Genomic DNA, 19,885 nt, shown 5'->3' with positions numbered 1-19,885 from the left:
TCACTCGAGTTCATACATGCATGAGGTTATGCTTGCAATATTCACTATTGACATATATTTTTTTATAGGTATCCCTAAAACTTGTGTACATCTAGTAATCAAAAAAGTTGAACAACAAAGAAAATGCTACTTAACTATGAAATCATTATGTATAGATTTCTTCATTCATTCACTCATTCTTGGTTTTTTCATACAATATTAGTATAAAACAGGGGTTCCCAAACTTATTTTGTCTACTGCCCATTTTGAGAATAAATTATTTTGTAAAGCCCCCATTTTTTCATCTACCAACCACTATAGCGAGAGCTCAGTCGGTGTCTAAGAGTCCACCTGAAATTACAAATTGCCTCCCAAGCCTCAACGCCCCCTTTTTTTGGTTCTCTTACCGCCCCCCTTTAGGCCTGCAGCGCCCACAAGGGGGCGTTATCGCCCACTTTAGGAAAGCCTGGTATAAAGGATTATAAATTCATCATTCACGAATCAATTAAATAAATATGCACCTTTACCAGATACTTTATTCAAAATTCAACAACATCTGTAGGAATGTCCAGAACACACAAAACTTTATAATATCAACATTTTATTAAATCTGTTGGCAACATTTTACTAAGCTTATTGAATTTCAACAATATAGTTTCTTTTTTTATTTACATCAATAAATTCTGCTTTTTTAATCAACAACATTATTTTTAATCTGATTCTACATAAATATATTTATTAGTATGTTTGTCACTTTGAGGTTTCTGTTAATATGGAGACTACATTATAATTATCTTATATCAAGTTGAAGACTTTGATAAGTTACGAATTATAATGTTTTCAAAACACTACAGTTCAATTAAATTAGAGAAAATGTGTTTTCATCTAACATAGCTCTAAGTACAATGCAATATACAATAAATACAATTTAATACTTACGTAAAAGATCAATTTCAGAACATGATATAGTATTTCCTTATAATTACATCTAAATGGTAACGTTTTTTAATTATATCTCGTTAGAAGCAAATTGTTCACTATAGACACAATACTGTTTTTTTTTAGGGCAAGTAACCTGTATATTTAAGTTTAATTTACTATGACAATATTCCACAACTTTTATATTTTGAACAACCATTTTATAATATGCTGTATAAAAAAAAACTTGAAACAGGCATTAACAGACTTCAATATCGAAAATAATAATTTAATTTAAATTATATACTATGAAAAAAAAAAAAAAAACATGGAATGTGATCTGTTGCTCAGAAAAACTGCAAGTCGGTGCAACTTTAATTAACAAAGAAGTTTCTCAATTCAGGCAAATGCTTTTTTTTTAAATTGAATTATAAGAACAAAAAAATTGGCATGCATGGGTGTTGTTTGTATATTTTTAGTAGTACTGCAGCACTTATTAAAAGTTATCTTATATTTCCCTAAAACATTTAAATCATAGTTATACATATCGTAAATACCTTTACAATGTTAACAGAACTTTAGTATCTGCACCTTAATAGTAGAAAGGGGTTTTCTAAGGATAGTGGCAGTTTTTCTTTCTAATTTCCGTGTTCAATTAAATATTAATTACTGAAGGATGGTAGTAATTGAATACATGATTTCTAATCTTACCCTCATATTGTTTCTAAAATATACACCGTATATAGTTCTTTATTGTTCATAGAAAACATAATTATTATATATATATATATATATATATATTTAATGACATTAATAATCAGATTATTTCTGAAATGTTTGTGAATTTGAGACGATAATACTTATTGTGATTGTTTGATTATAAATATAAGAGAAAGTTCTATGTGGACGTAACGATAAGTACCAAATACCGGTATTTAATATTATTTATTTTCAAAACCTTCGGTTGTCGTTATCGAGGAGACGAGAAACTCTTCTAAAAATAACTAAGTAACTAAGAATTCGTCTAATTTTTTTAAATAGGTAGCTTCTTTTAAAAATAACCTCAATCTGGTGTTATTCGAGAAGTACTTTGAGGCATGACTTAGCCCTTTGAATGCCAAAATTGAAGTTAAGTTTAGACAGAGCAAGCTCATTACATTATAGTCACATTATTGCTAATTGCAACTGGAATTTGACTTCAAATGTCATTATTCTTTACCAGTGGTTCGTAAATATCTTTCTACTATCAAATATATAGATAGTATGTTTGGAAAAATAATACGACCGACGTACCAGTCCACCTTAACCCTCGGCAAGAAAACTCTTGAATCTCTCCATTAAACATTACACCTTAATTTAATAGACAAAATGAAAACCGAATTATTTCCTAAATCAAACCAAAGACATCGCGCTCAAAGAAATTAATATAACCGCCGCCTGATATAAAATATCGTTAAATATCTCGTTTATGTTATGTATTAGGCGGAATTCTAGATTAAAAAATAGTAATGCTATTTTTTTTTTAATTCTCGCAACGGATACGCACACTTTTCCGACTATATCGATATACCTTACACTTCCCTGAAGGAACATTGTTTTAAACGGACATTTGTTTTAACTACACATTTCGCACCATTTCGTTTTTAAATTAAACATATATTTTTCTTTTATTTATTTAGGTATATATAGAAGAAAAAAAATGTCAATCAGACCATTTGTTTCGTATCATCGTTACTATCGACTTTATATTCGTTTCTAAAGAGTACCGGAACACATCGAAATCTTAATACATCGAAAGTTGAGTCTTAATCGTTATCATCATTTCCAGTTATTTCTTTACAAATAACGCACGTTCGCTCTGACGTCACGAGGTCAGATAGAGATGCACCGCGACCGGCCTATCGATATGAATATCGATTTCATCGACGACTCAATACGGTATCTGGTTCTGGTAATACTGTATTATATCGTACGTCCTTGTTCTAAAGTTCAAGAACGAGTTACGTATGATAGAGAGCATGTACGCCGCCGCCTCCTTCTCGGTGGAGTTGGGCGCGAAACGTGAGCGAAGGTGACGTATCGTCTGCCCTCGGAAGCACGGGAGACCGGTGTCCAGCATCAGCGACACCATCGATATTATAGCTTCTTGGTATGGTCTGAAATTTAATCAATAATTTATATATTTTATCCTATCTATTCTAGCAGCCTCGAGGAGTTATACTAGATTTACCGAGCGATAAGGTGAGCTCACAAATTTGCTAACACTGGCCCTAGCAAGAGCAGTGCTTCGCAAGAATCTACCACCGGATCGGAAACGCGACCCACTGAGAAGATTCGCCGAGAAACTCAATGGGCTATATCTATGGGTTAGTTTACTCGCCGAGCCCTTCGTCGCAAGAGACGGGGTCGGTAAGGACTGTGCTTGAGGTACCGAAAAGCACCGTTAGTGGATCGGGAGGATCCGAAATGACGTGTTACGAATGCTGGTTGCATTCCAAGCGTACGACAGCTGTGTCTTAAATTGACATATTCTTCCTGATATCTATTGTCTCTGATAATTTTTTTTATTGCTTAGATGGGTGGACGAGCTCACAGCCCACCTGGTGTTAAGCGGTTACTGAAACCCATAGACATCTACAACGTAAATGCGCCACCCACCTTGAGATATAAGTTCTAAGGTCTCAGTATAGTTACAACGGCTGCCCTAAAAAGTGTTATTAGCATTCATTTTTTAGTAATATAAATGACAAAATTATTATTTAATATAATTCATACTATCCAATCTCATCCAGTTAAATAAAAGTTATAAATCTACGGACCTGACAGCCAAGAAGGCCTGCACGCACAGTTCACAGAACCAGCGGAACGGCGGCGCCTCCATCTTGCCGCCCATCACCATCACCATCTCGTCGGTCAGCTTGATGTCCGGCTCGAAGCCAAGGTTCCCGCCGGGCGATGACTCGAACATGAATCCGAAATCTATATCACATATTATTTAGTACTAATGTAATGTCGAGTATTTCCCTACAGAGAGGACTGCAACATTTATATAAACTAGATGATGACCGAGATCCAAGATCGTTCAGGCATTTTAAGTGAACACGTGAGTTAAAAAAAGACACAAATAATTTAAATAAATAATTCATTTTCTTGGTCTAACCTTAAACCAATTTAATTTTAATTTTAATTTAAACCAAAACCAAGCCAATGAGCACTTCGGGTGGCTTAACAACGCCATCTGTTGAAGTAGCTTTAGTGTTATTGTGTCTTTAAAGCAGTTAGTTGCTCTCAATTAAGAAAAATAGTATTATTATTCGCCGATAGATGTCGGGAAGAGTCATAAAGTTGATTATCGTATTGAAAACACGAATAAAACAACATTTTCTGAAAATAAATCGTAGCTAGATCGATTTATCGCCCCCGCAATACCCTGTATACTTAATCTTATGAAAATCGTTGGAGCCGTTTCCGAGATTCAGATTATATATACAAGAATTACTCGTTTAAAGATATAAGATAAAAAACGCTGATTTTTTTTTTAAAAACAAGTTATTACATATTCAACATTAGACTCTCTACTGAAGTGCATATGACCATCCATCTCCATCTCCTAGACTATCGCTCTACTCTTCTAGTCACATGCTAGATCTGAATGTTGGGCGACAAAAGTAAAGCATGAAAGAGGAGTGCATGCGGCAGAGATGCGAATGTTGAGAAGCATGTGTGGAGTGACAAGAATGGACAAGATAAGAAATATGTATATCAGAGGACGTTTGAAAATAGCCCCGGTGATTGACAAATTAAAGACGGTTAGCGTGGTATGGACATGTGATGCGTACAGAGAAGATGCATGTGACTAGGAGATGTATGGAAATGGTAGTGCAAGGTAGAGGGGGAAGTGGTCGACCGAAGACATGGATGGAGTGTGTGAATGACGATATGAGAGTAGTGAGCAGTGAGTGTTGAGATGACGGCTGACAGAAGAGAATGGAATAGAAAAATTAGCTGTGCCGACTCCACCTAGTGGATAAGGTGGAAATAAAGAAAAAGACTCTATATATAAGACTTTAAGGTTCATTTTTGCGGGTGCCGCTCGTATAGCATGTCGTGCCACGTACCTATGTGTATGATGTGTCCGTCGGTGTCCAGCATGATGTTCCCGTTGTGCCGATCCTTGATCTGCAGCAGGAAGCCGATGACGCTGTACGCGGCCATCGAGGTCACGAAGCACCTTCTCGCCGCCTGATAGTCAAATTAAACCAATACTAATTTTATTACAATTAATCGACGCGGTCTAGAGAACGAGACGCCCGGTGCATTCGTTGTGAGGAGATAACCATCCAATGTAGATGAGATTTAAGCTTATTAAGTTAGTTTAAGCAAAATAAGTTTGAAAAAAATGCCAAAATTCCCCGCCATTTTTTTATTCCTACCTATGCTGATAGCCTTGAGAGGCTATTTCAGCTTCGCCCTAACATGTAGGTGAGCTCACGGAGCTCAAACCGGAGTGTTGCTAAGTCGCCCTAATAAGAGCAGTGCTTCGCAGAATCTACCACCGGATCGGAAACGCGACCCGCTGAGAAGAAACGGCGAGAAACTCAGTGGGCTAATCTCCCACTGTACAAACAGAGTACTAGTTGTTACATTAATTTGAGCGAAAACATCAGATAGGTTGTCAAATAGTAAATAAAACATGCATTTAAGTCATCTTGGCCTAAATGGTAAGACGTCCCGTGCATTCGTATCGAGCGATGCAACGGTGTTCGAATCCCGCAGGCGGGTACCAATTTTTGTAATAAAATACTTAAAGTTCACGAATGACTTCCACCACGGTGAAGGAATAACATCGTGTAATAAAAATCAAACCAGCAAAAATTATAATTGGCGTAATTACTGGTGGTGGGACGTCTTGTGTTCACACGGGTAGCTACCACCATCCTACCTATTTCTGCCGTGAAGCAGTCATGAGTTTCTGTAACTTCGAACTCATGTCTCAAGGTGGGCGGCTTCTTTAACAGCGTTTATGTCCACGGGCTCCAATAAGCTCTTAACACCAGGTGGTCCGTGAGTTCGTTATGTAACGACTGACCACACGACAATCCCTTACGTATCAAGCGCACGCAAATCGTTCCAAACGACAAAGGTAATTTTCGAGGCGATAATTTCATCAAATCGTTTTAGAGGAATTCTTTTTTTTTATGTTTGAAAAATTACTGGTGGCCCGGAGGCCTTTCCATTTTCACCAGGACAGATGGGCGAGCAAAGGCTCAAGCCAGGAGGGGTGGGTTTTGCTAACAACTGCCCGAGCGCCTCCGAAGGAGACCTAACAACTCAAGAGCAATTGCTTCGCGAATGAATCTATTACCGGATCGGATTCGGTTAGGTTGCACGTCGACCTCTTTGTCGAGTTCGACGAGTACGAGGAGAGAAATTCTATTGTATTGCACGCAATGTAATAAAAACAAAAATGAGTTTTACTCACCTGAAACTCCCTTGTGGTCTCGTCGCCGTATTTCTTTATAAAATATTCGTAAAGTCCGAAGTCCGTCTGCCTGCCCAGCTGGTCACGCGACTTGGCGTTGGGCACGCATTCTATGACCCCGCTCTGAGAGAAACACACACAAATATGCCGTTGTTTAAAAACCTTGTGTGTGTGTGTTTTTTTTATTGCCTTTGTAGGCAGACAGGTATACAGCCCACTTGATGGCGAGTGGTTACCATCGCCCATAGACTTCAGCAATGCCAGGGGCAGAGCCAAGCCGCTGCCTACTGCAACTACTGTGCTCTTTAAATATAAAAACCGAAAGTCGGTGTAGAGATTAATTCAGTGGACGTGGAGATTTTAAATTAGTATTACGTAGCGTAGATGCATTAAGGCAGGTATTATTTAAAAATACCCGCCATCGACCTAAATCTGACCTATAGATTCTTCCTGCCGTTGTTTGTAAACACTCTTGTGCGTGTGTTTTTGATTTGTTTATTGCGGTCTTATAATCGAGATATAGTATAGAAATTAATTCAATGCACTAGGCAGGGGTTATTTGAAACTACCCTCAACCTGACCTATCAGATCCTCCCAGTCCAATCTCGGTGTTTTTAAGCCCTCTAAACATCGGTCACCGTTCTTGTTAGACACGTCAAAGAGTTCGATATATTAATACTAGTTATAGGGTTAGTCTTAAGTTGACCCTCGGCAGCTCATCTCTACCAGTCCGCACGTGGTTGGGGTAGCCCTTTAACGTACTCACCCCCGGCGCGGTGGCGACGACTTTGTACGGAAACAGGTACAAGTCCAGGCCGACTTGCTGGAATATGTTCTTGAACAGCGATATCACTTGCAGGGCCAGCATGTCTTGTCTGACGTCATCGCCCACTTTAAATATGGCCGCCTGCCAGGTCTCCGCCGCTATCGACGTGTACCGGTCCTTGCCTTCCTCCTAAACATTAACGATAACATTTGTATATAAATCGACAAAGCAATAATTTCTTAAAATAAACATTGTTTTGGGAAGTTTATTATAAGCCAGTAATGGAAGAAGTTTTCGTGGCTCAAAGAAGACGTCGTTCATATCGCGCAGGTAGGCACATGTAAGAAAGCACGTACGCAGCAAGTGCTCAAGAACATGGCTTCTTGGATTGTTTCAAGAAGTCCATTCAATTCTCAGTAAATAATTACAATTCTACTGAAGCTTTATTACAACTCATTTAATTTAAAACAATAATAAAAGTTTGACAATAAACAAAGAATATATAAATGTGTTGTGTCAAATACATGGTGGTGTGTGTAATATTTTTGAAGTGAAAACTTCTTTAGAATCGTTGTTATTTCAAACCGGATGCAACGGAAAAAACGACAGGTAAGAGACACAAATACAAAAATGTGTAGGATGAAGCCAGCAAAGAATGAGACAGAAATATACATACTATTTAATACAGCGCCATCTGTGAGATTTTTTAATACTAACGTGTGTATGAAAGCTCTTGTAGTGAATTTTAATTTAGGATTATACGTGAAATTAAAATATCAATTCACAGAGGGCGCTACCTTACAATTATTTACGAATGACAAAATTTTACATATACTTAAGACGTTTAGGATAATTGTATTTTAATTTTGGAAGGTTTCACTTCTACCACGTGTGAATTGCACACATTTTGTTTTTTTTATTGAATCAATGTGTTTTTTATGCATAATTAGAAAAAATATTAACATTCTGCATTCCTTCTTTATACTCTCTATAAGTGTGGAAAATTTCTAATATATATGAGTGTAACTATACTTGAGACCTTAGAACTTATATCTCAAGGTGGATGGTGCATTTACGTTTTAGATGTCTATGGGCTCCAGTAACCACTTAACGCCAGGTGGGCTGTGAGCTCGTCCTCCCATCTAAGAAATAAAAAAAAATCATACTCCATCGTGCGCGCAATTTTCATAAAAAGGAGTACAATATACTTTCTTTTTCGTCACCCACCTTCAGACGCGACTTCTAAGCTCTCAACTAGATAGTATATTTACGAGGGTTCGGTTATCACAGAGAGAACCGACAACAAATAATGAAGTCCTCACCGCAGGCGGCTCCTCGCCCGACGCGATGGCCATGGCGAGGGACTCCATTTCCGCGATCCCGTACTTTCGGACTCTGAACCGCGCTAAGTACGGAGCCTTCGCGGCGCTCTGCATGGGAGTACCTGCACACGAGACCGACGAGACTTCAATGTTTACTTCAGATCTATCATCATAAACTTACAACATAAGCCGCTACTTACCGCTTTTATAGTCTATATCGATGACCATAGAGTCTGGATTGGAGGGTAGATAGCACCCCGGCTGCACCTGTATAATAACATTAATACAATAAATTATAATTCGCACGCTTTGGAAAATAAATATATACATATTGTGTATACGTTTAGTTTTTATACAAATTTGACGGTAGCAAGCATAACATTCAGTATGCTTAGTGCGAGTTTTTTAACTTTCTCGATAGCGTAAAAGTTAGCCAGCCCAATTTTGTGGGCAGTTGGAACAGCGGCAAATGTACGCAAACGATCTGTTACACAGTACTCTACAAAGCATCTTTGCCCTAATCAGCTCGTTTACGAGCTCACTGTGTTTTTCCATTAGAGTCATCATTTTTAGCTTTCTTGTAAAATCAAATCGTATAGAAAACCAGTTAGAATCTGGAAGCCGTCGCGAGCATACATAAGTTTGAGAAGTCAACAATAGTGTTGTAAAATTGTGAAGTCTAATAAAAGACAGTTTAGTTGTGAAAAGTTTTTGTGTTTTTTTTTTTTAAAAAGAAGTTTGAGAAGGGCCGTGTAACAGATCCCATTCCATACAAATATGAGCTAACTTCTACGCTATGGAGAACGTTAAAAAAATTCGCACTAAGCACACTGATGTCAAAACAAAAATCATTTCGCTCGGCTAAGTGATAATAGGTATTTTATTTATCTGATGTGTGAAAATCGACTCCCCATAATATATCATACTCAACTAAAGCCTTGTTCGGACTAGGCGAGTATTTTAGTCGAGTACCGAGTAATTTAGTGGCTAAACTACTCGCTACTCGCCCGAAAAAATAGAACAAAGTGGATTGACTTGACTAAATTATTTACTAACCTACTCGACTACATTTTTGATGCTCAGACACATTTAGCTACTAAATTACTCGGTACTCGACTAAAATACTCGCCTAGTCCGAACAAGGCTTAAAGGTGTTACACACAATTGGTTAAATGATCTTTTCTGAGACGATGTATATATATAGTTTTTTTACTGCTTCATACCTTAACGTTCTTCAGCGCTTCCAAGCACGCTCGCTTCCTCTCCGCTCCCTTGGGGTACGGTCTGATGATTCCGCTGATGTTCGTGATCTGACCGAAGAAATCGAATTCCCTTTCGTAGAACGCCTTCGCGGGTCCCGACAGGGAATCTACTATGCTCTTCGTCAACGACTCGAGGATGTCGAATAGAGCGGCTAGAAGTAAATGGAAACTTTGAATAAGGTCGGAGAAACGGTCAGTTCGAATTGGGGATACAGGATACAAATAGCATGGTTCGCCTGTTAGTTTATTATTAAGTTTTATTCATTTATTGCTTAGATGGGTGGAGCAGCTCACGGCCCACCTGGTGTTAAGTGGTTATCGGGGCCCATAGACATCTACAAAGTAAATGCCGCCACCCACCTTGAGATATGACGCATTTAAAATATTCATGCAACGTTATCTTAAAATTCACAAAAATTCCAGAACTAGGGTTTAATACATAAAGATCGAGGACCAAACAGAAGTGGTCGGGATATCTTTTTTTCTTTTCTTTATTGCTTAGATGGTTGGATGAGCTCACAACCCACCTGGTGTTAAGTGGTTACTGGAGCCCATAGACATCTACAACGTAAATGCCGCCGCCCACCTTAAGATATGAGTTCTAAGGTCTCAATATACGAGTAGTTACAACGGTTGCCCCACCCTTCAAACCGAAACGCATTACTGCTTCACAGCAGAAATAAGCGGGGTGGTGGTACCTACCCGTGCGGGCTTACAAGACGTCCTACCACCAGTAATTACGCAAATTATAATTTTGCAAGTTTGATTTTTATTACACGATGTTATTCCTCCACCGTGGAAGTCAATCGTGAACATTTTTTAAATATGTATTTCATTAGAAACGTATTTCATCTATTATCAAATAGCAGAAACACATATCGAAACTACTCGACCGGTCAGGAATGTTCTCGATAATTATAGAGATGTCGTATCGACTTCGTATCGTATAAAAGCGTTGCAGAGATGACACGAAAGCAGTTAGTAATCGGATCTACTCGAAGCGAAACAGCGAACGGATCACCTGAAGCGAAGCGGGTGAAGTGTGTTACGAATCATAAAGTGTTCTAAGTGTTAAATAGAATTATAATTTATACTTCGGTAGGATTATTTTTTATCTCGAACCCCAGCGCGAAACAATACTTTAAAGCATTTGTTATCGAATTTTACTGCTGGTAAGACCACTTGTGAGTTCGCGCGGGTAGGTACCACCACCCCGCCTATTTCTGCCGTCAAGCAGTAATGCGTTTCGGTTTGAAGGGTGGGGCAGCCGTTGTAACTATACTTGAGACCTTAGAACTTATATCTCAAGGTGGGTGGCGCATTTACGTTGTAGATGTCTATGGGCTCCAGTAACCACTTAACACCAAGTGGGCTGTGAGCTCGTCCACCCGTCTAAGCAATAAAAAAATAATTGTAAAGTGTTCTATGTGTTAAATAGAATTATAATTTGTGCTTCGGTAGAATTATTATTTATCCCGAACCCCAGCGCGTACCAATACTTCAAAGCATTTGTTATCGAACAGTTAAAATGCGGGAAGTGATATAACTCATACACACTTACGATCTTTATTATGCATCTCCTCGTCTGTGTACATGTTCGTGTGCATGTTCCATATCAGCTGGTGCGCTACGACCTGAGATTTCTTCGCCAGTGACTTTATCAATTCCGCCACGTATCCCATCTGCATTAAATTTATTTATCATAATTAGTATGTCGCGTTCGGACACGAGAACCGAAGCAAAAGCGCGCCACCTAGTGGATGCGAGCCGCAACTGCTCGTCAAACATCGGCTCGCTTCGGGTGTAAGGGTTCCGTAGAGTCGAGGCGTCATCGCTCGGGTTGAATCGAAACACATTTGTAGCCTGATTCATAGATAATACACATAAATTAGTTTGTTTCATGTTTGAGATGATCCCTTCATCTCCCTTTTATCATCGCACCTCCCGCCACCAGAGCAGAGTTCATCCATATTATCTGGAACCGCTGCGCTCATCCACAGTGCGTTTCCAGAGGTTTTTTTTTGCCACGTACCATCCGGCTATGGAATGAGCAACCCTCCGCGGTGTTTCCCGAGCGCTATGACATGTCCTTTTTCAAACGAGGCTTGTGGAGAGTATTAAGCGGTAGGCAGCGGCTCGGCTCCACTCCTGGCATTGCTGAAGTCTATGGGCGACGGTAGCCACTCACCATCAGGTGGGCCGTATGCTCGTCTGCATACAAGGGCAATAAATAAAAAAACAATTTATTTGATATTTCCGACGTCAGATTGAAGATTGTATAGCTTAGGTGAGACTGTGTTACCGTGTCGTGCCGCAGCGCCTGCACCAGCTGCGGTATGTACAGGAGGAGAGTCGAGGAGGGGTATGACGTCAGCGTGTTGACGGCCGCCTGCGCCGACAGCGGGTGCGGCGGGTACTGCCGGCTGAAGTACGACAGGGCCTCCACCGGACTGACCCGGGCCCAGGTTATCATGTGTACCAGCTGAAACGTCAATTTCAACTTTACTGGTAGGGCGTGTTGTGACGTCACAAGTTAGGTGCCGTAGTGTGCCGCGAAGCAGTAATGCGTTTCGGTTTGAAGGGTGAGGCCGTTGCCATACAACCTGAGACTTAGAACTCAATATCGCACGGGTACGTCATGTTTCAAGGTGGGTAGCGGTATTTACGTTGTAAATATTTATGGACTTCTCCTCCTTGCGTCGAAAATCCTTAATGCCGAAAGTCGTGGCCTCGTGAGGCTTTCTTGGAAAATAAACATGGTAGGATCCCGTGTCGTTCCATGGCAGTGCTTTTGGAACAGTACTTCGAAGCAGCTGAAGCCTTAATTGGGTAGGGCTAATTAAACGCCGCCCGACATTCGGGCGTTAACTGTTCTACGGCGAAAAGGTCTGAACTTCAACTCAACCATCCTCTTTTCTAATCCGGGCTTGGGACCGGTTTTGGCAGGGTTATGGGCTCCAGTCACCACTTAAAACCGGACAGTAATCTCGTCCGCCCATATTAGCAGTATAAAATAATGATTCTCTCTCTTTCTCTGTCTGTCTGTCTGTCTCTCTCTCTCTTTACCTCTTGCGCATCGTTGAGTAAGGTTTCGGTGGTGACCAGATACTTCAGGGCCTGGGGGACGTGGCACACCGCGGTCGGCTGCGCTTGGACTTTGCGTCTGACCTCCGCCACTATACCGTCGTTCTTTAGCCTGTGATATTAAGAGGCATTTTTTTATTATTGAAAGATACTGGTGGCCGGGGGGCCTTTCCAGTTTCACCAGGACAGGTGGGCGAGCAAAGGCTCAGCTAGGCACAGACTTTAAACAATAACAAAAGTTTGACAATTGACAATAAAAAAAGAGTATATTTATATGTATGTGTTGTGCCAAATACATGGCAGTGTGTGTAATGTTTTTTTAATGATTTACTGTATTTTTTATGCATACTTTAAAAAAAAAAAAAACATTCTGTACACCATCTCTATATTATTTATAAGTGTGGAAAATTTCATACTCCTCCGTCCGCGCAATTTACGTAAAAAGGGGTATAAAGTTTTTGCTTCACGTATTTAATATATATAGATATGTTGAGAAGAAAATGGGAGGAAATGTAAAACATAAAGTCGATCTAGATGTTTAGGGGTCAGTGATTGTTATCGATATTTCAATGTTGTTTTGTTATTGCATAGAAAACTGTACGATATCACATGTTGCCTGGTGTAAAGTGGTTACCGGTTTTTTTTTGTTTTTTTTTGTTTTTTGATTTCTTTAACAATGTTAAACTCAATAAAAAAAATCATATTCGATATTCTGTCTCTAGTGTTGAGGCATTGGTACTCTCACCTCTCCGGCATGAAGACGGCGAGCACGGGGCTGATTTCCCAGGCCAGCTTGGCGTGGTCCCTCCAGGTCCGCTCGGTGTTGGGCTTGGAGCGCCAGGTGGCGATGTTGTCCTCGCCCGGGACGGCCTGCTCGGGTCGCCCGTGAGGGTTGTGCCACGTCACCAAGAACTCTATCTCGACCGCCTAAAATTTGTGTTCATCGTGAACTGGTGGTAGGACCTCTTGTGAGTCCGCACGGGTTGTCAATTTCGTCATGTAAATCTAGGCAACTTATAATACTACCTACCAATTATATTATTATAAAATATCACAATTCTTCAAATACAATAATACAAGAATATTGAATTAAGCCACTTCAATTCTAAAGATGCGATATATAGTATTTTCTATAATATTTCGTCAATAAACTCTTACTGGTGGTAGGACCTCTTGTGAGTCCGCCGTTAGGTATCACCGCCTCGCCCATTTTTGCCGTGAAACAGTAATACGTTTCAGTTTAAAGGGTGAGGTAGCCGTTGTAACTATACTGAGACCTTTGATCTTATATCTCAAGGTGGGTGGCACATTTATGTACTCCAGTAACCACTTAACACCAGGTGGGCTGTGAGCTCGTCCTTCCATCTAAGCAAAAATATATTTTTTTTTTACGTCAAGATATAAATTACATTCATCATAATATTACTATAGACAAGTGGCTCAGAAGTGGGGGACTCACATACATATTATTATATCAGGCAGCCTTTGCTCGTATCCGAGAACTCTTGACCTCAAACTCCTCATGCGCCGAGTTAGGCTAGTCCTACTGTGCATTACAATGGCCAGTACCTTCCACGTTATACCTTAAAGTGGTTCTACGAGGGACGTGTTTACATCGGCAACTACTCGACATCAGATGGGATGTGTGTCTGTTCGTCATTAGTGCTGATAAATATCCAAACCTACCATAAGCTCCAATATAAGATTCCTTTTCCTGACGTAGTCCTTGACGTACGTGTCCTGTTGCTTGACGGGCGGCTTGACGCTTCGGTTAGATCGTTTCCCCGCTATGCTACCCGCTCCGCTGCTCAGCGTGGTCGTGGACATTGGTACCTGAGGAAAATCAGAATCAAATATTACAAATACCCTAAAATCAACAAAATAATAATAATAAGAGGGTAGTTACTACTACCACTAGCTACCCGCTGGTCGTTTTGAGAGCTAACCCGGGTAGCTACCACCACTCGGCTATTTCTTTGAAGGATAGTACTTTATATAATAACACACAAGATATATGACGACATGGATATAGGACCAATTTTTTTATTACATGACGTCATTTCTTCACTGTGTAAGTCGCTCGTGAGCACGTGTCCCGTACGTGCTTCCTTACAATAACACGTGCCTGTCTGCGGGATACGAACACAAGCGATCGGCACGCGCGCACCTACGTCATATCCTTTAAAAATGTATCAACGTTTACCACATGCCATTACGGATCCATCAGATCCAATAACCTTTGCATTAGACGCCTTCAGCTCTAACACTAGGAGTAGGGAGCCAGGTAACCGTACTCGTCGAACTCGGCCACCTTCAACATAACCCATACATCAGCTCGTTGAGCTTCTCGCCGGATCTTCTCAGCGGGTCGCGATTCCGATCCGGCTGCTCTTGTGTTGTTAGATCTCCTTCGGAGGCGCTCGGGCAGCTGTTAGCAAATCCCACCCCTCCTGGCTGAGCCTTTATTCGCCCACCTGTCCTGATGAAACTGGAAAGGCCTCCGGCCACAAATAATCCTTCAATCCAAAAAAAATCAACGTTTAAGAGTGCAGAATACCGTGTTGATCCAGCCCGTGGTCTGGCGGCTGCCAATGTCGCTGCTGTTCACCGACGACCTGTTGTCCGTGGGCGAGTTCGACGTGTAGAGGCTCTGCTGGCTGCTCGGACCCATCAGCTCGTATTCACCTGTAACACAACACAGAGCGTTGAGAGACACGATAGTAATTAGAGATTTAAAAGGCAATTTTTATTCAGCTATTGCATAGTTTTTATCGCGAGCTTTGAGCGCGGTGACCGAATTAAGAAATTCCGTAACGAAAATAAAACCAAACACCCCCACTCCGCCTACCATATAACTCGCGTTCAACACATGCACTCGTTGCGCTTGTGTAGTGTTTGTGAATAAGCGCGCGGCATGACGTCGCATTGCATGCGCATCATGAAAAGTCTGCCCATCTCTCTCTCGCGCGTTATGAGTTTATGAGTATGAAGGGGACAGTTAATGTTTTGCTTTTTTTAATGTTTATAAATATAGCGTGGTCTTATTTTATTATTGTTTTAATATTAAATTATTATTGTCTTATTATAATTGCATACGTTGATAAAAAATGCTATGCAATAGCTTTACCGCGGCAGTCCCCGAGTGCCACACGTGTTTTTTTTTCCTTTGGTCGGTCGGAAGAGCTCACTGACCTTCAGGTACTAAACTGATACCAGAGCATCAGAACCACCAGTATATTTCTGCCGCGAAGTAAACACGCGTACAGGTTCAAGCGATAGAACAATGCTCATTCTAATATCTTAATTAAAGATTGACATTACTCACCACCTATATCGCTGCTCTTCAAATACTTCTTATCGGAGTGCATGAGCTGCCAGAACTTTATCAACGATATGATATCCTCCCTTAAAGCTCCGGAGCTTTTCGACGGGCACTGGATCCCTCGACAGAAGTAGTCCAAGCAGGCGCTGTACACGCGTTCGCGGAGTATGTTCCTGGCCAGCGAGCGCGGCAGTATGTCGCCTTGCAGTAGAGAGAGACCGCACGAGAGGAGTCTGAAAGAGACAAAAACATTTGTTAATGTTGATGTAATTATTAAAAGTTCATTATCATATATCGAAGTTTATGGGTTAACGTTATTCGTGCATATGCTCTATCCCTTTCTCGCAAAGTTGTTTTATGTATGGAATTTGTAAACGAATGTGAACCATGACGTCATTGTTCAATTAAAAACAACTCCCCTATTATTTTTGAATTGATTTTTATTTTAATATCGTTAACCACATACAATTTTCCAAGACGATTTACGAAATATATCAAAAACATTAGTTTGAAATGACAGTTCTATAAATAAAATCGAAACAAACGATTGCTTAATGACCCATAAACATGTTAATTAAAATTCCTAAGATACGAATTATCCTCTCTTGAATTCTCACTTGAATCTGACTCCGACTGCTTCGACGTGTCTGTTTATGTGATCGCGGTAATCGCCCACAGTGATCGGCAAAGATCTGAAAAAAAATAACAACACGCTTTGAGTTTTAATCAAAAACTACGTCCCAGATTATAGTTAATATTCGAGACTAAATTAATAAAGCAATACTCATTTGAATGGGGATATGTATTCTATTGCTTAAGCTTGTGGGCGAGTTCACGGCCCACGTGGTGTTAAGCGGTTACCGGAGCCCATAGACAACTACAACGTAAATGCCGCTACCTACCTTGAGATATAAGTTCTAAGGTCTCAAGTATAGTTACAACGGCTGCCCCACCCTTCAAACCGAAACGCATTACTGGTTCACGACAGATATAGGCAGGGCGGTGGTACCTAATCGTGCGGACTCACAAGAGGTTCTACCACCAGTTCTACATACTTCTATAGTGAATCCCAGCTCATACCCATTATCTTAGCGGACATTATAATCTTTCTTTTACTTCTTTTTGCTCACATCCCAGTATGTAGAGTCGGCGCTGCATATTCTCTTTTTACATTCATACCTATCACTGATCTCCCACTCTCGCATATCTTCTTTCACATAGTTCATCCAAGGCAAGAATTCAATTCAAGAGATTCCATTCCAAATTCCAAACACAATTCAGAGATACGAATAAATGGTATTGACTTCTATATCTATAGTAAACTATCACATTTTGTCTGTTCTGGTCGTGTTTGAAGGAAGGAGATTGAGTATTAATGAGATGAAGGCACTCGTTGTTGACGTCACGCGCGTCGATGACGTCACGTGCGACTCACCGGTGCAGCAGGCTCGCCAGCATCTCGACCTTCTCCTGGCTGTTGTATTTGGCGGTCTCCGCCACTTCGCACAAGTAGCGGACCCACACCGCGTGCGGGGCCACGAACGGAGGTCGGGGCTCCAGTTTTGAACCTGTCGAAAATAAATAGTAAAATAATCATTAAAACTACTTTTAAGGTTTCATCTCGTGTTTACTACTTGCGTTTTATTATTTCTGACGATTCGAATCTGTAGAATCGACGGCTGTAGAAAAAAAGGGAGGCAGCCAAAACGTTGAGAAGATGAAATATAGAGTATAGCTATATATAGAGTATAATATACATTGAAGACGAATGGCCAAAAATAGAGAATACTAGCTGACCCGGCAGACTTCGTAGTGCCTCGCTCGATAAATAAAATACCTAAACTTTTGTATAAAATAAACTTAAAACAAACAAAAGGAATTGGTCCGACGGGGGACACGTCAAAGGAAAAACAAAATTGTTATTTTTATTTCATTTTCGAGCATTTTCATATTTATCTACCTTTTAAGCCTTCTCTGGACTTCCACAAATAATTCAAGACCAAAATTAGCCAAATCGGTTCAGCCGTTCTCGAGTTTTAGCGAGACAAACGAACAGCAATTCATTTTTATATATAGAGATAGATGGTCAATGTTTAGAGGAGGCATTCGTCGAAAGACAAGCTGTTTTGAAAAACCACACCGAACGTCGAACGAAATACTCTATTATAAGTAGGATTTAAATTTAAGTTATTATTAAGTATTTTATTAAGTTAGTAACTATTAAGTAAAACAGCAATAAATGCTTGTTATTATTATTTCCGACCATTCGAATACTTTTACAGTTTTACAGGTAAAAGTCGGTTTAATTTTGAAATACTGTTGACCTGTTTTTTTATTTATTTTTTATTGAATACATGGGTGGACGAGCTCACAGCCCATTTGGTGTTAAGTGGTTACTGGAGCCCATAGACATCTACAACGTAAATGCACCCCCCACCTTGAGATATAAGTTCTAAGGTCTCAAGTATAGTTACAGCGGCTGCCCCACCCTTCAAACCGAAATGCATTACTGCTTCACGGCAGAAATAGGCAGGGTGGTGGTACCTACTCGCGCGGACTCACAAGAGGTCCTACCACCAGTAAAAAGTAGTTTTCTTTGAGTATCAAAAAGTTTACCTTCGTAGGCCGCCAGAGGGCTTGTCTCCTCGGTCTGCTTGGAGAACAGGCCCATCTTCCGGTCGACGGTGCACTGCCATGCCGCGAATATCTCCTGCATGAGACGCAGCTCGAGGTCGGGCCGGGCCGTCGTCAGCCACTGCCAGCATTCCACCGCCGTCGTCACCGCGTCCTCCGTGAAGAGCTCCACTTGGGACCAGGCTATGTTACAACGGTATTCATACATTAACGCAAAACAACGCATCGGGTCAATTTTAACACATATTTCTTTATTGTAATGTAAATTTAAAATATCTTATTTGATCGGAAAATAATAACCCACATAATAATACTTTTTAACGGTCTACTTGTAATGTAAGATTACTGAATCACTATGTGTCCAAAGTCTGCCGTGTTGCTATTCTGTGTTCTGGTTTGACCATTGAGGCTACAACAGTATTGTCGTTACGCGAGCTGATTCACGTCATTATGGATCCTCCCGATCCATTAACGGTGCTTTTAGATACCTCAAGCACCGGTCCACCAACCCATAGACACAGCTTACTGAGTTTCTCGCCGGATCTTCTCAGTGGGTCGCGTTTCCGATGGTAGATTCTGCGAAGCACTGCTCTTGCTAGGGCCAGTGTTAGCAACACTCCGGTTTGAGCTTTGTGAGCTGGAGAGCAAGGAGAAGCTGAAATAGCCTCTCAAGGCCATCAGCATAGGTAGGGGAAAAAAGGCAAGGTCAGGTCGCTAGTGCATCATCCTTGGGCTCGCGGTCTCGCAGTTGCGAACCAGTCCCACATACCCCGCGCGCCCCTTAAGCACGGGGACCTCGTAGGAGTTTTGGTACCTGGCACAAAAAAAAAGGGTGCGTGTACTTATGTACGCGCGTAAGAAGTTTTACTTTATTTTTATTAAATTTATTTCTTTTGTTTTTAAATATTAAATAATTAATAATAAATATTTGACGTTAATAATTTAATAATATTTAGTATGAATTATATTAAATAATAATTTTGTCATTTATATTACTAAATAATATATACGGATAGTTAACCTCAATTGTATTGGAGCACTTATGGGCAACTTCATTTCTGTTAATTTTGTGTCACGCGCATCGTAAAATTTCACTCTCATCAATTTTTCATAACG

At 40.4% G+C, this 19,885-nt stretch overlaps 1 protein-coding gene across 4 annotated transcripts in view; it reads right to left on the bottom strand.

Annotated features, from left to right (window-relative positions):
* Nucleotides 1-2,088: 2,088 nt before the first annotated feature.
* Pi4KIIIalpha (phosphatidylinositol 4-kinase III alpha) overlaps nucleotides 2,089-19,885 on the bottom strand; it is a 46,171-nt gene continuing 28,374 nt past the window's right edge. For all 4 annotated transcript variants that reach the window (XM_089734054.1, XM_089734055.1, XM_028187612.2 and 1 more), the window contains 18 exons: nucleotides 18,752-18,952; nucleotides 17,571-17,703; nucleotides 16,753-16,827; nucleotides 16,139-16,368; nucleotides 15,371-15,498; nucleotides 14,500-14,646; nucleotides 13,559-13,740; nucleotides 12,796-12,925; nucleotides 12,032-12,211; nucleotides 11,291-11,411; nucleotides 9,691-9,881; nucleotides 8,668-8,734; nucleotides 8,468-8,589; nucleotides 7,146-7,334; nucleotides 6,380-6,502; nucleotides 5,016-5,139; nucleotides 3,717-3,876; nucleotides 2,089-3,053 (listed from right to left, as the gene is read on the bottom strand). In XM_089734054.1, coding sequence (XP_089590180.1) covers nucleotides 2,828-3,053; nucleotides 3,717-3,876; nucleotides 5,016-5,139; nucleotides 6,380-6,502; nucleotides 7,146-7,334; nucleotides 8,468-8,589; nucleotides 8,668-8,734; nucleotides 9,691-9,881; nucleotides 11,291-11,411; nucleotides 12,032-12,211; nucleotides 12,796-12,925; nucleotides 13,559-13,740; nucleotides 14,500-14,646; nucleotides 15,371-15,498; nucleotides 16,139-16,368; nucleotides 16,753-16,827; nucleotides 17,571-17,703; nucleotides 18,752-18,952 — 2,729 coding nt within the window. In that variant the 3' untranslated portion in view covers nucleotides 2,089-2,827. The remainder of the gene's footprint in view (nucleotides 3,054-3,716; nucleotides 3,877-5,015; nucleotides 5,140-6,379; nucleotides 6,503-7,145; nucleotides 7,335-8,467; nucleotides 8,590-8,667; nucleotides 8,735-9,690; nucleotides 9,882-11,290; nucleotides 11,412-12,031; nucleotides 12,212-12,795; nucleotides 12,926-13,558; nucleotides 13,741-14,499; nucleotides 14,647-15,370; nucleotides 15,499-16,138; nucleotides 16,369-16,752; nucleotides 16,828-17,570; nucleotides 17,704-18,751; nucleotides 18,953-19,885) is intronic.

Source organism: Bombyx mandarina, chromosome 16 (genome assembly GCF_030267445.1).
Source record: "Bombyx mandarina strain Sakado chromosome 16, ASM3026744v2".
NCBI classification, from domain to species: domain Eukaryota; kingdom Metazoa; phylum Arthropoda; class Insecta; order Lepidoptera; family Bombycidae; genus Bombyx; species Bombyx mandarina.
This window is presented reverse-complemented; position numbering and strand designations above follow the sequence as displayed.